Below are 17,501 nucleotides of genomic sequence, written 5' to 3'. Positions count from 1 at the left end.
ATATGTAAGTTTTATGAAGTTTTTAGACAGTGTCCGGCACAATAAAAGTTGTGTTGGGTGGGGGGGGGAGGGGGAGGCGTATAACCGATGAGTAGTTGGCTTGTAATCAGGACTTGTTTCCGGACTTATTAGTCACAACTGTAACTTCCTTCATTCATTCATGAATTGAAATCTATTTCAAAAAAAAAAAAAAATTAGCTAACAGCCTTCTCCACCCGCTAGTTGACCAATTGCTCTTTATGGTAAAAGACAGAAGAAAACATCACCGTATTTATCAGAAGCAATTTTTTATCTGGAAGAACAAGCCATCACCCTATTTTTATATCTACCGTCTGTTATTGGTATAACAGACCACATAAAAAATAGAAATCCAGTTGGAAAATAGGAAAGAAAATGCAAGTATGAAACTTATCTTACAAGACAAAGCAAATTGAGCTATCAGCTACCCAACAAACCTAAAACATGGAAAAAAGATTCTGGAGCAATTATGCCTTCTTCATGAACTTGAATTACAGCATGGTTTTTCTAACACCAAAGAATCCTGACTCCTGACTCTGCTACGACTAATCTGTGAACTGAATCTAGATGAGCAACACTAGTTAGCAATGTACAAATGCTCTACCAAAAAACTAACTACATCAAATTATAATCACATTCTACAAATAATATACAAATCTGAGACTAGGAAATGAGGCTATTTGTAAGTAACGGGGCACTAGTTCATAACAGCAGCAAGAAATGCACACCCACCCGAAAATGGCAAGAAGGCTACTGGCCTAGAAAATGCATTTTATGTATGCCAAATGTGATTCAAATCCGTAACCTGAAAGCGTCAAATTACTTAACCACCAACTGGTCCAAAATTCTTAGATCTGCAACATAAGAAAAAGAAATAATCAGCAATCACTGGAGTGGAATCTAAGTAGAAGATGATTTTCAACATAAGAGGAAGTTTGAAGTGGAAGACAATAATCTACATAAAAGGATAGTAGGAAGAGCTCCGCAGAAGTCAATAGGACCAATAAAAAAACAAAGAAGATGAAGACAAACAAGAAAAAATAAATAAAACAGAAACAAAAACTACAGAAAACTAATCGCACAGTGAAACTAATCGTACGGGGCTCAAAAGTTTTACAATTAACCCCAGATTAGGCAGTGATGACCAAATCTAGTGTCACTGTCAACTGCATATGTATGCAAATTGTGTGGTACATGTAACCCACCAAAATAAAGAGGTGCATACTTTTTTTTTTTTTTTTATAGTTAATAAGAGAATTTTATTCCAAGTAAATAGGCATAGCCCAAGTACACAGCAAGTAATTGTGTTCTGTTTTAGATTGTACACCTAAATACAATCTAAAACAGAACACAATTAAAGCACAACAATACAATTATTCCCATTCCCTACGAGATTTTTCACCCAAAAACTTAAAAGTACTAAAGAAAAACTCCCCCATAAAACGTTCACTATCTTCAAAGCAACTCCCGTTCCTCTTCAACCATAAGCACCAAATCAAGCACAAGGGGATGATCCTCCATGCTGCTGGCACTGCTTCTTCCCCTCCCAAGACCTTGCCAGCAAGCAAAGTCCACCACATGCATAGGCATCACCCAAGTAATGCCCACCCTAGCAAAAATCTCATTCCACAACATCGTCGCCGCCTCGCAATGAAGAAAAAGATGGTCATCAGATTCACCATCCTTCTTACACATATAACACCAATCAACCACCAATAAACCTCTCTTCCTCAAATTATCCCTGGCTAATACTTTCCCTAGAGACACCATCCAACAGAAAAATGCAACCTTACTAGGCACCTTAGCTCTCCAAATACATTTCCAGGGATAGTCTTTAACGCCATGACTAGTTAACACCTTGTAAAAAGAACTCATTGAAAATCAGGAATTTACTGCATGCAACCACAGCAGACTATCCTCCTTGTTCTGATCAAACTTCATATCATATAATCTTCCAAAGAAATCAGATATTTCACGTACTTCCCAATCCTGCATATCTCTGGTGAATTCCAGAGTCCAATAGAACATATTATTAGAAAAATGATAAGAATCAGCCACTGCAGCCCCTTTATCTCTAGCAATCCTATTAGGATAAACATACTTAAGAGCTGAACCCCTACACCAAGTATCATGCCAAAAATAAATCTTTGTCCTATCCCCCCACTTTGAATTTAATGTTTTTGACAAAATACCCCCATTCCAACCGAATGGACTTCCACAAACCCACCCCGTACATCCCTCTTACTTCATTCGTATACCAACTCCCCCACATCCTCCCATATTTAACATCCACAATATGTCTCCATGATGCATTCCTCTCATTAATATCCCTCCAAAGCCATTTTCCAAGTAGAGCTTTGTTGAAAAGTTTTAAATTCCGCACTCGCAATCCTCCACTAGAAACAGGAAGACAAACCTTATTCCAACTCACTAAGTGAAACTTTTTTCCCTCCCCATTACCATCTCACAAGAAATTCTAGAAAATCCTCTCTATTCTTTTCGCCAACCCCGAAGGTAAAGGAAAAAGAGAGGAAATATGTAGGAAGATTAGACAACGTACTCTTAGTCAAGGTAACTCTTCCCCCTTTTGACAAATATAGCTTTTTCCAACCAGTTAACCTCCTCCCGCTCTTCTCAATCACTCCATCCCAAACAGAAACAGATTTGTGAGGACCACCCAAAGGTAGTCCAAGATATCTCATAGATAGCGAAGCTACCTTACATCCCAAAATATTGGCCAGATCCAAAATATTCCTGACCGTACCCACTGGAACAATTTCAAACTTTGATAAATTAATACTAAGCCCAGAAACAGGTTCAAACATAACAATAAGGCTCTCAAAGCAAAGAGATGATCCTGATTAGTATCGCTAAGAATTAAAGTGTCATCTGCAAAAAGTAAATGTGAAACTGTAATGCTGCCCCAAAACTCATCTCCCACCATAAATCCCGACAAAAATCTCCCTTCCAAGGCCGCTTCAATCATACGACTCAAAGCGTCTATAACTAATACAAAAAGGAAAAGAGATTTTTCCATGGGAGCTGTTGGAAAAACCAGCCGGAGTACCATTCAACAATATAGAAAATCTGGCTGTTGAAATACAATGTTTTATCCACAAACACCACTTCTCACCAAAACCAAATATCCCAAGTAAAGGAGAAATTCCCAATTGACATGATCAAAAGCCTTTTCCATGTCCAATTTAACTAAAATTTCAGATTTACCCATTCTTGTTCTACTATCCAAGCATTCATTTGCTATTAAAACCGAGTCATGAATTTGTCTTCCCCTCACAAATGCATTTTGAGGCTTTGTTATAATCTTGCCCATAACCACACTTATGCGATTAGCTAACACCTTGGAAACAATCCTATACACCCCATTTACCAAACTAATAGTACGAAAATCCTTCATTTCCACAGCACCCGCCTTTTTAGGAATGAGAGCAATGAATGTAGTATTAATACTCCTCTCAAATTTCAAGAACGAATGGAATTCACAAAAAGCTTTCATAATATCATCCTTCACAAAATCCCAACACAAGCGTAGCTAATAAATGACTACAAAAGAGTTGCATACTTAATAAATAACTTCAGCACAGTGTTGTTAGAAAACAAAACAGCCACGCTCTTTAACAATTGGAAGCTGAAAAAGCTATAGGATCCTGCCTCTATGCCTTCCAAGTTTTTAAGAAACCACAATAACCAGAGGGGGCATATTCACAAGATAGCATTTAAAAATGCACCACCTGACAAAAAGTTTCACATTTTTTTATTGACTCTTCAAACAGATGTGATGCAAAATCAATGCCAACTTATAAGAAGTAATAACTGTTTTTTTTAAGTAGTAACTGCTTAAAATAACCACCTTTGTCAATGTAATATATTGTTAGCCACGATATTGGTTCATTCAATCTGACCAAATTCACTTTTGTCTGTACTCTGTACAATTAATCTGTCAGCTTTTCAATTCCATTTACATACATGAATTCCAGCCTCAAAAGAAATATATATATATATATATATGAAAACAAATTAAGTTGGGTTCTCTTAGACAGTTCTCTTTGCAGACATATTATTTGTTCCAGCTATTTGCTAACAAACTGCCCTTACACAAATGCCAGAGCATCAAGAATACCATGCCCGATGCAGTAGATAGAGCTAAGATGCCCCTTCAACAAATTCAAACAAATTGATAGATATGTATTAAAAATTAATTTAATATCTAATTTCATTTACTTATAAAAAATTTAATCCAAATAATAAATTCTTCAATGAAAATGATAACAAGACATAATTACAGTCTTATTATCCCTTTCATCAAATATCTCAAATTTTATGGTTTATATTGGCATAATTTTTTTTTTTTTTTTGATTGGCACTGGGTGTCAAAGAATAGTGTTCTGACTAATCCCAAGGGTGTGCAGGCCCTCGGCAAGGAGTTTCCAGCAAGTACACCTCGGATAATTCAAGGGAAAAATCCACTAGTCCGATGGATCCCTAAAAATTATTTGCACCCAAGAAGATTTGAACTTTAGACCTGGGAGGAACATACCCCCAAGTCCAAGGTCTTTACCACTTGAGCCAACCCTTGGGGGCCATATTGGCATAAATTCAAGTTCTGAATTTTCAATGTATATGAATCAAAAGCTTTTGATGTTGTTTGAAGAACAACAACATCTCTATATAGATTATGCATTGTACTGCTTATGTTAGTATAGAAGTCAATACCTACAAGTCTTCTGCTTTTTTCGTTAGTCTTTTGGATATTTTGATTCAATCATATCCTTCAGCATGATTCTGGCTATTAAATGTCATGGATGCTTGTACTTTCTAAGGCACAAGAGCATTATAGAAATTCTATATTTAACTTTTACATAATTAGTTCATTTGATTGTCTTGCTGCATACAGTATTGTTTAAAATTGAAAATTTTTATGCATTTTCTGAATACTTTGGTCTTATAAATTTTTATTTTAAATGCGCACTTCACTTCAACCAAGCACAAGCTTGCACTTTGTGTAATACTCGAGTCTTACTATGTAGGTCCTTGCGTCATTTTATTAATTCTTTAGGTTAAATATTTTTAAGAATAATTAAGATGGATGTGTTTTTTTATTTGTGGGTTATTAAAATAAATTAAGTGTATGATTTTAAGACTACAATATTTTTCTATTAAAGTCCTCAAATTATTATTTTTAAGAAATAGCCCAATTGATTTCCACCATTTGATTGGTAGGTCAAGTAAATATCTCCTTACATTAACTCTAAGCCGTCCATTTCACCAAACTTTCAATGTAAGCTTTGACCAAGACTTAACTCTTTTTCCTTTCCCCTTTCCGTCTGTCATAAGCCAAAGAATAACGCATCTCTTTCTTCCTCCCCAAGCCGACGTCTTCTCCTTCTTCCTCTCTTCTTCTTTTCATCTTCAAACTCAAGAATAACCAAAGCTTTCTCTCCACTTCTTCAAGCCGTGCGACCCCAAGGAAAGAAAGAAATTATTTTCTCCTTCCCCAAGCAGTGCCATACCTCTCCTTCCATACCCATTTTCGGGTTTGTTCATAGCTTGGAATTCAAATCTTATTTTCATTTACTAAAAGATGAAATCTTGAAGGTAAGAGGCCATTGATTCATTCCCTAGTATGATTTACACGTGGGTTTCGAATTTCATGATTTATCTCACATCTATGTTTCGGTTTTGGGTTTCCAGCCAAGGGTTAGTGTTTTCTCTAGTCCACTAGGCCGAAATCACCTATTCTCTTCATCATTTTCGTGCTTTGGAAGGGATTCATTAGAAGTAAGAAAACCCTAACTCGAACCCTTGATTTTAGCTTTATTTTTGGAGGATAACTGAACTGCTTTTAGCCTGTATCTTGCTTGTAGTTAAATCTCTATGTTGCAATTAATTATATATGTTCTGTTTTGACCAAACTGAAATTTATTAAGGGAGTTTTGCTATGTATTTCACCTATATCCGAAAATGCTATATTGCTAAAATATTGAGATAGTTTTTATATGTAGTTTCCTATGATTCAAAAAGGGTATTTTTGTTAATCAACTTGATTAGTCATAAGTGATGTTAGTTGATCTTTTGATATATAAATATATATATATATGTTGATGCCATGTATTTTGTGCTGAGATCTGGCTTGGTTCCTTGTAATTTTTGTAACTTGCTTTTTAAAGGTATTAAGTGGGTAAAGCATAAGCTTAAGTGTTTAAAGGTTTTAATGTTGCTTAATGGGTAATTTTGCTATACTTTATGCTACTCTAAATTTAATGGGATATGTTCTCTAAACTATTTAAATATTGTTGGTATGATTAGATTTTAGCATGGTTGGTTCGGGTTTAGGATGTTAATTGTGCAAAAGTGCTAGTGTGTGTCAGCTGTCCAATAAGTAGAAAAATTTTATAACTGCCCTATGTTGATGCCTAAGCCCATGAGTTTTCAACTACCTTCCCGTATAAAATACCCAAGTGTCCTTTTTGGACAGCTAGCATGCTTTAGTATTAATTATGTTACTCTTGTAAGGGTTAGACGAGGTTAATTATTTGAGGTAACGTTAAGGATAGAAATGGACGTTAGATTTATAATATTTTGGCTTTCTCGTTTAAAGGGAGGCCTAAAGGATGTTGGATGAGTATTAACATGCTTATTATTTAATTGGAATAGGACTTATTGACGTTGGAGATACCGAGGTAAGTAGCTTCACCATACTCTTATACAAAGTTCTCTCATGAAAGAATGTCTCTCTCTCTCTTATTGTAAATGTTCTTCTAAAGAAATGATAAATAAATCTATATTATGTACAAGCCTTTCTTGGTAGCCCTGTTAAGCACCCTATCGATTATAATTATGTATGTGTATATGGAAATGCATGCACGTAGGTTCTAGGTCATGAGATTTCATACATGTTCTCAGGGCCGGTTTGGGTGTTGAAACATTCTCAACACTCTTCACTACTATTCATTATTTTATTATTACTTTTCACCTACTTTTTAATTTTATTCATTACTTTTTACTACTATTCAATATTTTATTATTACTTTTTCACTACCATTTACAATATACCTCAACACTTCTCAACACTCAAACCCAACCTTAAATAACTAATGCCTTACTTATATGTAAGCATGACATGAAATGCTTTTTTTCCAAAATAAACGCATATGCATCGAACTAAGAGAAGATAATGAAAACGTGTGACTGCAAAGAAAGAAATGAAATGAAAGTTAATGTAGCCATATGAACGGAAAAGGTACCAAAGGACTGGGCAGATTGCAATGTCGGGTAAATAGTACTGGTAGTGCACCCAGTGCTACCCCCTGATTGAAAGGGATTCCTAACCTGTGGCCGTTGGCAGAGTCCAGGTCCGAAGGACTGCTAACCCCAACACACAGGGTGTAATAGCGTACCAGCCAAAGGAAAGTGAAATATGAAAGTAAATGTTATGCATGAAAGTAATTCTTAAAAGTTTATGCATGAAAGCATTGTCAGAATCAACAAATGTTTATGTATGCATGTTTTCAAAAGAAAATATTATATGCTTAGTAAGTTATTAACATCATGGTGTACTGCTTAATGAGTATTAGATTTACTTTATATTTATGTTTTAAACATCCAGGTATTGATGGGGAGGCTAAGGAAACGAGCACTACCGAGAAGGGAGAGGCTGATGTTTAGTAGTCCCTTATTAGTTCGATTCTTTTGGTGATGGCTTATAGTTTATATGTTTTGATGATGGGTCCCATGTGGGAACATTTATTTGAGTTAACCTTTAGACAAGGTACCTTCGGGTACAATGTAAATTTTATGATAGAGTGATGGTAATAGTGTAACTTCTATGATGGGGTGATGGTAACCCCTCATACTTTAACTTAACTTCCTTTTTATATGAACTGTAAGGACTGAGTCCCTTTTTACTTAAATGTGAGATAAATCATGAAAAACCGAAACATAAATGTAAGATAAATTATGAAATTCAAAACCCAAGTGTAAATCATACTAGGGAATGAATCAAGGGCCTCTTACCTTCAAGATTTCATCTTTTAGAAGATGAAAATATGCTTTGAATTCCAAGCTATGAACAAACCCAAAAATGGGTATGGAATGAGAGGTATGGCACAGCTTAGGGAATGAGAAAACAATTTCTTTCTTTCTTTGGGGTCGCACGGCTTGAAGAAGTGGAGAGAAAGCGTTGGTTTTTCTTGAGTTTGAAGATGAAAAGAAGAAAAAGAGAGGAAGAAGAAGAAGAAGATGTCGGCTAGGGGAGGAAGAAAGAGATGTGTTCTTCTTTGGCATATGATCGACGGAAAGGGGAAAGTAAAAAGAGCTAAGTCTTGGTCAAAACTTACATTGAAAGTTTGGTGAAATGAACGACTTAGATTTAATGTAGGGAGATATTTACTTCATCTACCAATCAAATGGTGGAAATCAATTGGACTATTTCTTAAAAATAATAATTTAAGGACTTTAAGAGAAAAATATTGTAAAGTCTTAAAATCATACCCTCAATTTATTTTAATAATCCATATAAATAAAAAACACATCCATCTTAAAATAAAATAATAAAATAATAAAAATATTTATTTTAAAATTATTTAACTTAAAGAATTAATAAAATGATGTAAGGACCTACGTAGTAAGACTCGGGTATTACAACTCTCCCCCCTTAAAATAATCTCATCCTTGAAATTGAACGTACATCAAAGAAAAAGGGTGGGATATTTATCCCTCATGTCATCCTTGTGCTCCTAGGTTGCCTCTTGTTAAGTGTGGTGGTTCCATAGCACTTTGACCATTGGAATTGTTCTATTAGGAAGTACTCGAACCTCCCTATCCAGGATTCGGACTAGTGCTTCCTCGTATGAGAAATCTTCATGTACCTAGAGAGGTGCATAATCCAACATGTGTAGGGTCATGCACATATTTCCAAAGCATTGAAACATTGAAAACATCATGCATGACTGAAAACTCTAGGGGTAGTGCAAGCCGATAAGCAACTCCTCCTATCTTTTCAAGAATCTCGAATGGGCCGATGTATCTTGGGGTTAACTTACCCTTCTTGCCGAATCTCATAACTCCTCTCATTGGAGCCACCTGTAGGAATAACTTGTGTCCTACTTCAAAGTGCAGCTCCTTTTTTCTATGTTCGGCATATTTCTTCTGCCTTTCTTGAGCTAAAGCAAGTCTCTTCCGGATGATAGCCACTTTTTCTTGCATATTCTGAACTAAGTCAAGGCCCAGCATCTTTTTCTCACCAACCTCGTCCCAATAAGGGGGCGATCTACATTTACGCCCATACAAAACCTCATATGGCGCTGCATTGATGCTCTCTTGGTGGATGTTATTATAGGCAAATTCAACTAGTGGCAAGTATTTTATCCAACTTTCCTTGAAATCCAAGACACATGCCCATAACATATCCTCAAGAACCTGAATTGTTCTCTCAAACTGTAATACCCGAGTCTTACTACGTGAGTCCTTACGTCATTTTATTAATTTTTTAAGTTAAATATTTTTTTAAGATAAAGATTTTTATTATTTTATTTTAAGATGTGTGTGTTTTTATTTTATGTGGATTATTAAAACAAGTTAAGAGCATGATTTTTAATACCCACAATTTATTTTCTCTTAAGCCTTTAACTTTAATTATTTATGAATTGGCCCATTGATTTTATACCATTGGATTTGGTAGGTGGAATAATTATCTTTTCACAATTGATCCAAGCCGTCCGTCCCTTCACCAAACTTTCAAGATAAGCTTTGACTAAAAACTTTATTTTTCCCTTCTCCTTCCATCGGTCATAAGCCGAAGAATACAAGTCTTCTCTTTTCCTCCAAAGCCGATGCATTCCTTTCTCTCTTCTTCTTCCTTCATCTTCCGATTCAAGGAAAACCAAAATTTCTCTCCATTATTCAAGCCGTGCGACCTCCAAGTGAAAGAAAGAAACTGTTTTTCCATTCCCCAAACCATGCCATACACTTCTCTTCTATACCCATTTTGGGTTGTTCATAGTTTGGGATTTCCAAGTTTGTTTTTATCTTCTAAGAGGTGAATATTTAAGGTAAGAAGACTTCTGATTTATGCCCTGTTTTGTTTAGCCGAATATGTATAGGGGCTGTGTTGGTGTTATGATTTTCGTGTATATATATATATATCTATGGCCTGTTTTGAGTAACCGAATATGTATGGAGCTGTGTTGATGTGGTGACTTTCATGTATATATGTTTATGGCCTATTTTGAGTAACCGAATATGTATGGAGCTGTGTTGCTGTGGTGACTTTTATATATTTTGAAATAAAAGAGGGTTTTTAACAAATGAGCTTGCCTAAAATCTTAAATGATTCTTGGAATAATTTTGGTATGAGCATTTGTGCAATGAGTTTTATTTTGGAAGTGGTGTTATGTTTTCTTCCTTAGGAGGCTAGAGGTCTTTAGATTTATGTAATCCTATAAACTTGTTTTAAAAGGGGTGTTCAATGATTTAATTATAAACTTTGATGCTAAGGATTTTGAGTTACTTAATGGGCTATTCTAGCTATTTTTCTATTTTATACTTAATTAAATAATGTGTTAACTAGGTTAATTATTATGTTTATGTTACTCCTGTAAGGGTTAGTCAAGAGATGGTAGTTACTTGAGGTAACGCTAAGGATAGAAAACGACGTTAGATTTATAATATTTTAGCTTCTCGTTTAAAGGGGGGCTTAAAGGATGTTAGATGAGTATTAACACGCTTATTATTTATTGGATTAGGACCTACTGACGTTGAAGGAACTGAAGCAGATCGAGGTAAGTAGCTATGACCATGCTCCCACGCAAAATTCTCTTGTGAAAGAATCTCTCTATATCTCTTTCCAAGCGTTCCTCTAAATAAAGAGTAAATGAACCTATATTATGTACAAGCCTTTATTGGTAGCCCATGTTAAGCACCCTATCGATTATAATTGTTTGTATGTGTATATGGTAATGCATGCACGTAGATTCTAAGTCATGAGATTTTCATACATGCTCCTTTAAATAACTAATGTCCTACTTATATGTAAGCATGATATGAAATGCTATTTTTCCAAAATAAATGCATATGCATCGGACTAAGTAAAGATACTGAAAATGCTTGACTGCAAAGAAAGAAAAGAAATGAACGAAGGTTAATTTATGAAAACTGTAATGGCCATCCTTTGAAGCTGAGGAGCCGGGCATTACCGAGGAGGGAGAGGCTGATGTTTAGTAGTCCCTTATTAGTTCGGTTCTTTTGGTGATGGCTTATGGTTTATATGTTTTGAGGATGGGTCCCATGTGGGGACGTTTATTTGAGTTAACCTTTAGACAAGGTACCTTCGGGTGCGATGTAAATTTTATGATGGGGGTGATGGTAATAGTGTAACTTCTATGACGGGGTGATGGTAACTCCTTATACTTTAACTAAACTTCCTTTTTGTATGAACTGTAGGGACTGAGTCTCTTTTTACTTAAAACTGGTTATGTTAGATGAATGAATGATGGACTCTGAGAGTCCTTTATGAATGAATGTTAAATTGAATGTCTATCGGGTGTTCCCCTTTTATTAGCTTAGAAATTCAGAGTATATGCGTGATGCGTTCGAGCTCGGCACGTATTATTTTACTTTATTAAAAAAAATAGGCATAAAATAAAATACATATATAAGAGGGTAAGAACAAGTATAGAGTCATGGCCTTGCCATGGTAGAGTGGGATTGTCACACTTTGCACCTAGGCTCTAAGCAGCATTGGTGCTTAAGTGTGCCTGATGCTTTCACCAATACTAATCAGTGCATTTGATTAATATGATCACCCATGAAGAGAATCACTTTTATAAAAAGAAACAAGTTTAAGCAAGGAAATCAAATTTGATGCAATGTCTAAAAGTATGCATAAGACAAACATTAGAAACGCGATGAAATATGAATATACCAAGGACTATGAATATACAAACATTAGAAACGTATGATTGTTAAACAAGTGTCCATTTTATGAACTTAAGGAAGCATAGTAAGTAGTATGATCATGCCTTTTCTTTCCAATTCTTTTTTGATAAGTAAGAAAGAATTTTATTCATTGAATGAAATAGGCAAAGCCCATGCAAACAGGAAGTATACAAAAGAAAACACCTAATTACATTCTATAAAGAAGAAAACAAAAACAGAAAATCATGAGTTGAAGCTCCATTAAGCACTATAGCCGAAAACCATTGAAATAAAGAGAACACAAAGAATTTCCATCTTTCAAATTAAAATACTACATTTTCACAAATGGATTTTCCAAGTTATATGTTGCAATGTTATGACTTTCTTGTAAGCCTTATGATTATTATGAAGATGAATTTTCCAAATGCTTGAATGGTGTATGCTTATCCTGTGATATGAAATGTACATGCCGTGATGAAAATGAAGGGTACCAAAAGAAAAGAAAGTACGATGATGAATGAATGTACAGTTTTCGAAAGTTATTTCTTTAGGCCATATGGTGAGGATATGAAGGTACTGGAACAAAAAGGTAAATGTGCAGATGTGGTCCGCTCGATGTCCACATCCTATGAAGATGTGCGGGGCAAGTGCATAACCCAGGCATAAAACCATTAACGTGTAGTAGGCCACCCAGAATTTTGATTTTTACAATATACATGCGAAGTTGAAATTTCTTATAAAGATAATTAAAAATGGCCAAGTCAATAACAGTCAACCCATTTTCTATGTAAACAATGATGATGACTAATTTGCAAGCCAATGCCAATCAAATAGACATTGACCTAGTTAAAATTGAATTAAGTGTTTATCCCATCAACTATTATAAATTCATGTACTATTAAGTTCATGATCACTTTTGATATTTTTTTTCATTGGCATTGGGTGTTCAAGAACAGCATCTCGACTAATCCAAGGGGTGCATAGGCTTTTGGCAATGAGTTTTCAGCAATTGCGCCTCAGGTAATTCAAGGGGAAAATCCCCCAGTCTGATGGCCCCTAGAAATTGTTTGCACCCAAAAGAATTCAAACCTTAGACCTAGAGGGAGCATACCACCAAAACCAAGGCCTTTACCACTTGAGCCAACCCCTAGGGGTTTGATTAGTTTTGATATATCATATTATTACGTTTGTTGTTGTAGGTTTAAATAAATCATTGTTGTTTGAATTTCTAAAAGTTTATGGAACTCTTTTCACCTGGTTCTATGAAAGTTCATGGTAATATTCCCAATATTATCGGAAAAATGAGGTTTTACATAGAATCACTTATAAACTAAATTTAACCTTACAACCAATGTGAGAACACCCATACACATTTTGCAAATCAAGCACCCAATAGGACTTAAATACATACCATAATTATTTGAGGTATCATAAATCCAAGCTAAATACAACTATAATTTTAAGTGAATATAACTATAAAACATAATTGAAGTTCAAATCAGCATAATATACATAGCACAAAAAATGATATGCTTACCACCTACACAACACAATAACATGGTGTCGTTTATCTTTCCCACAGGCACAGAAGGAAAGAAGGATGGCCTCTTTCCACACATGTAGAACATAGAAAGACACATCTCATTTATATATGCCTATTAGGTATAATAACTTTATTTCAAATTCACCGAAGTTCTAAAACATCTTGCACTAAATTATTGACAAATTGGAATCGACTTATGCAATATAATCTACAGTTAAAGGTACTAAGCTACCAGCAAGTATGCAAAAGTGCATATAAGCCCTCATGTGGTTTGGCCTTGACATATCACCCTTGTTTGCTTTCTGATATTTATAACCCCTATGGTCACAAAAGAGGCATAACTTGTTGACAAGATTCCCACAAAATAACAATATCTATGACCCACCAATCTCTCCGAACCATGGGTAGCCAGCACCACCTCTGGTCAATTCCAATATTCAACTGCCATTGACTCCACTTTTGTATGGTGTGAACAAACTATTCATTATCTATTGCATCTCAATCGCAGAAAGTCTTACACAAACAAAATTGTAAATAAGCATCAAAATGCCATATAATTTCAGAACTCAGACGCACAGTAAAAAAATATGACTCTGTACAAAAATAGAAGAACTATATAGGAGAGGTGAAGAACACGAAACCATATAAACTCTGGGACAAAATAAGTGGAAATAATCCTACCTGCACAGGATAAGCTCAAGTTCTTGGTGACCCAACATCAGATCCAGATGCTGATGAAGTGTCACTGTCAGAGTCTGCAAAAACAAGTATGTATTAGAGAAAAGCTTGATTTAAATAAAAAAGTCATAGCTGAAAGCCCAAACATAAAACAAACAAGGATATCTGATGATATAGAATAATGGTAAAACTATATCAGGTACCACTTGAAGAGGATCCAGAATCGCTGCTAGAGCTGCTTGAACTACTTGACCTACTCCCATTGTCCACCCGTTTTACCCCTTGCACAGGTGACATAGTGGGAACATTTCTTTCATCTGCTCACAAAGGGAAAATGTTTCAGCTTATCAGCTTATGCAGGCATTCAAATCTAAAATGCCACCAATTCTCATATTTAGAAGAACTATACCTGCTGTATTTTCCTTTGGTACCTCTGCCACAACTGGAGCCTGAATCTGTAAGGAAAAGAAGAAAAAAATGAGGCACCAGTAACCAAAAATAAAAAAAGAGGTTAGAATATGTGATTTAAGGCTTTACCTTCTCCTGGACATTCTGCTCAGCTTGTGCTCGGGCTTGACTAGCAAGTTCAGCTTTTCTCTTGTGCTTGCTCAAACTCTTCTTGTAATTGGTTACAAACCTATCGAGCTCCCAGAGAGTCTCAGTATCTACACTATCAATGTCTACTTCAATCTCATCATCATCCTGGCAAAGTGTGGAATTCCTCTTCTTAATAATCTGTACAATTGCATCAAGCTTCTCTGAAGGTAAATTCTGAAGGTTTGTGCTCAGCTTCTGTTTTTCATCATAAGTCATGTCCCTTTTATGGGGATCTTTAGCCTTAGGCTTCTTGGGAGCTGGGGTCCTAGCCAAAGGAGTGGTACTCATGGGCTTCAACTTGGGATCGATAGTCATTGAATCTGATCGATCCAAAATCCTTCTCAAATCAAGAGGTGGTGGTGGGAATTGAGAAGCATTTCTCGATGTAGGTGTAGGAAGTCCCGCCCCATAATCCATCGCATACCTCATCTCCCGAGTATAATCAGATTCTATAATAGCCCATCTTTCTTCAAACATCTTCAATAGCTGCTCTGCCATTAGATGAACATCTTGCCCTTTTGGGTTATAGGTCATAGCATTGTGAAAGGTAAGTCTAACATCCTCTGCAAATTCCTTTGGAGACTTGTACCAATTCTTGTTCAGCTTTGATTTCACCGTACCCAAGTCCATTGGATGCTTGACAATGCTAAAATAATCATGCAACCCAAGAGCTTTTACATCCACAGGAGCATTAAACACCCACCCATGCTTGTGCTTCATCAATTTCTCGAGCAAAGAGCTGCAACTCTTGTAAAACTTGGTACCCATCCAAAAGCCATGTCCCAATTCTCCCCCGCCTTGCTTCTTCCCAATCGATTTCGACTTCTTGTTACTCTCTGCTGGTGGAAACTTGTCCTTTGCAAGCAAAAACTCCGAATTTCGGTAAAACTGGTTTGCCTTTGGTGTCCTCTTCTCTTTCTCAACATTTTCACTCAAACCCTGACTATTATCCAGCACTGACATGCTCAACGGGTGCAGAGGCCTGTTCACCTCACGGGGAACACCGACATCAATAGAAGCTGCCTCTGAGTGAACCCGCTTGGCTCCACTGCCAACATTATTGATGCCATCATTGGCTGACATATGAGAATGAATATACCTACCAATCTGCGCCTGCTTAACTTCAATCCTCTTCACCAAACTCCTGACCATCTCCAGGTCACTCTGAAGCTTTCTTCGAAGCTCCCTCATCTCCTGCTTCGACCTTGACGCCAAACGGATCTTAACCCTATTGTCCAACACTGGCTTTTCCGATTCATTCCCCATTGGCTCATCACGTGTGCCCGGCACTGCCACCACTTGTTCCTCTTGCCGGTTGAGGCTCGGAGATTCATGTGACACGGCATCAAGCCTTGAAATGAGCTGTTTCTGAGCCGAATTTCCATCCTCCGACGCTAACACAGCCAGCTCTGGAGGCCCCGCCAACTCTTTACTCTCGTTCTTATCATTGTTATCTCTATCTTTCTCATTCTTGCTGTCACCATTGTTAACGTTGTCATCCTTGCCGGTGGTGCCGGTGTTTGTGGCCACGGAATCGGTGTTGGTGATGTTTTTCTTCAGGCCTTTGAAGGATTTTCTAGTATAGACCTTGCTCTCTGCATACCTTCGCCTCTCTCTAGCCCCATCTTCATCTCCAACTATGGGCCCCGAAGCCATACATTCAAAGCCCTAGGATTCTGAAACACCAAGTCCCAATCCTGCAAGCCCTCTGCCCTAGAGTTTTTGCTCTCAACCAAAGAATCACAAAAGAAAACCCCAATTTCACCACCCCGAACACTTCTACAAAAATGAACAAATTGAATTAGGGCTTTTTTTGCCCCCCCAAAATTCAAAACCCTACACCCAGAACAACAGAAACAACAACACACGAAAATAGATACGAAGAAAGAGAGGGTGAGAGAAGAGTCAATAGTTAGGGCTTACAGGAAGAGTAAGGTCTAGACAAAATTCGATCAGATCTCCTCGCTCCAATCACCTTCTCTATCTAAGAACCAACAACCAGAGTGCGCTCTCTTTTTCTATCCTTATCTCACAGCACTGGTGGATGGCAGCAATGGAATGGAGTGGAGCCGTGTGATGCTCTGCCGTTCTGTCTTTTTTTCTTTTTGGTAGTGGCCGAGAATCGTGCCCCGTGAAGCCGAGGGATATATTATACACAGCTGAACGAAGTTCGGCAGCTTTGGACTCACGGGACAACCTCTCGCGTTTGAGCCACGAGCCAATACAAGGCCGAAGAGGATGTACACGTTTGCTAGTGATGGGGGACAATGTATTTTGGTTGCGAAAATTTGAAGCAGGCTAGCAGCAGAAGCTCATTTTTTGGGGGAAAGTGAGAACCGGCGGGGTTTGTACACGCGCCGGGTGGTCGTTTGTGGGTAAGGAATGCAAATGAGTAAGTGGGCCAAGTTTGGGTTGAAGAAGAGGTACATGCTCTCGACTCTTGGGTTTGAATTTTGAAAGTCAGGCTACCAACAAACCCTTCTATTAGCCATATTCTATATATTAATTAATTATTATAAAAGCCTCTACGGGCTTATTGAACTGAATGGTGGGTTTTATTTGATGGAGTAAATTACCACTTTATCCTTTCAGTCTCCATCTATTAGCTATAATTTATTAATTTAAAAAAATATATTTGAAATTATAAAATATGCAAGCGAAGTATATTCATTTTACAAAAATTGAGTAAATATAAGATTTATATAAAAATAATAATTTTTTAATAGCGAACCTT

At 36.6% G+C, this 17,501-nt stretch overlaps 2 protein-coding genes across 2 annotated transcripts; both read right to left on the bottom strand.

Annotated features, from left to right (window-relative positions):
* Positions 1–474: 474 nt before the first annotated feature.
* Positions 475–17,210, bottom strand: LOC122307555 (transcription factor GTE4-like). The gene is made up of 6 exons (XM_043120481.1): positions 16,691–17,210; positions 14,708–16,546; positions 14,580–14,625; positions 14,374–14,487; positions 14,174–14,247; positions 475–872 (listed from the first exon to the last, which is right to left on the bottom strand). Exons 2-5 carry the CDS (start codon positions 16,421–16,423, stop codon positions 14,189–14,191), a joined length of 1,935 nt encoding a protein of 644 aa, XP_042976415.1. The 5' UTR covers positions 16,424–16,546; positions 16,691–17,210; the 3' UTR covers positions 475–872; positions 14,174–14,188.
* LOC122306360 lies at positions 1,900–9,441 on the bottom strand. Its single transcript, XM_043118788.1, has 4 exons — positions 8,904–9,441; positions 2,638–2,875; positions 2,277–2,414; positions 1,900–2,134 (listed from the first exon to the last, which is right to left on the bottom strand). The coding sequence occupies exons 1-4, from the start codon at positions 9,439–9,441 to the stop codon at positions 1,900–1,902; spliced, it is 1,149 nt and encodes a 382-aa protein (XP_042974722.1).
* Positions 17,211–17,501: the final 291 nt, after the last annotated feature.

The sequence above is a fragment of the Carya illinoinensis genome, chromosome 4 (genome assembly GCF_018687715.1).
Source record: "Carya illinoinensis cultivar Pawnee chromosome 4, C.illinoinensisPawnee_v1, whole genome shotgun sequence".
Taxonomy (NCBI): domain Eukaryota; kingdom Viridiplantae; phylum Streptophyta; class Magnoliopsida; order Fagales; family Juglandaceae; genus Carya; species Carya illinoinensis.
Note: the sequence above shows the minus strand (reverse complement) of the source record. Positions and strands in the feature narration are given on the sequence as shown.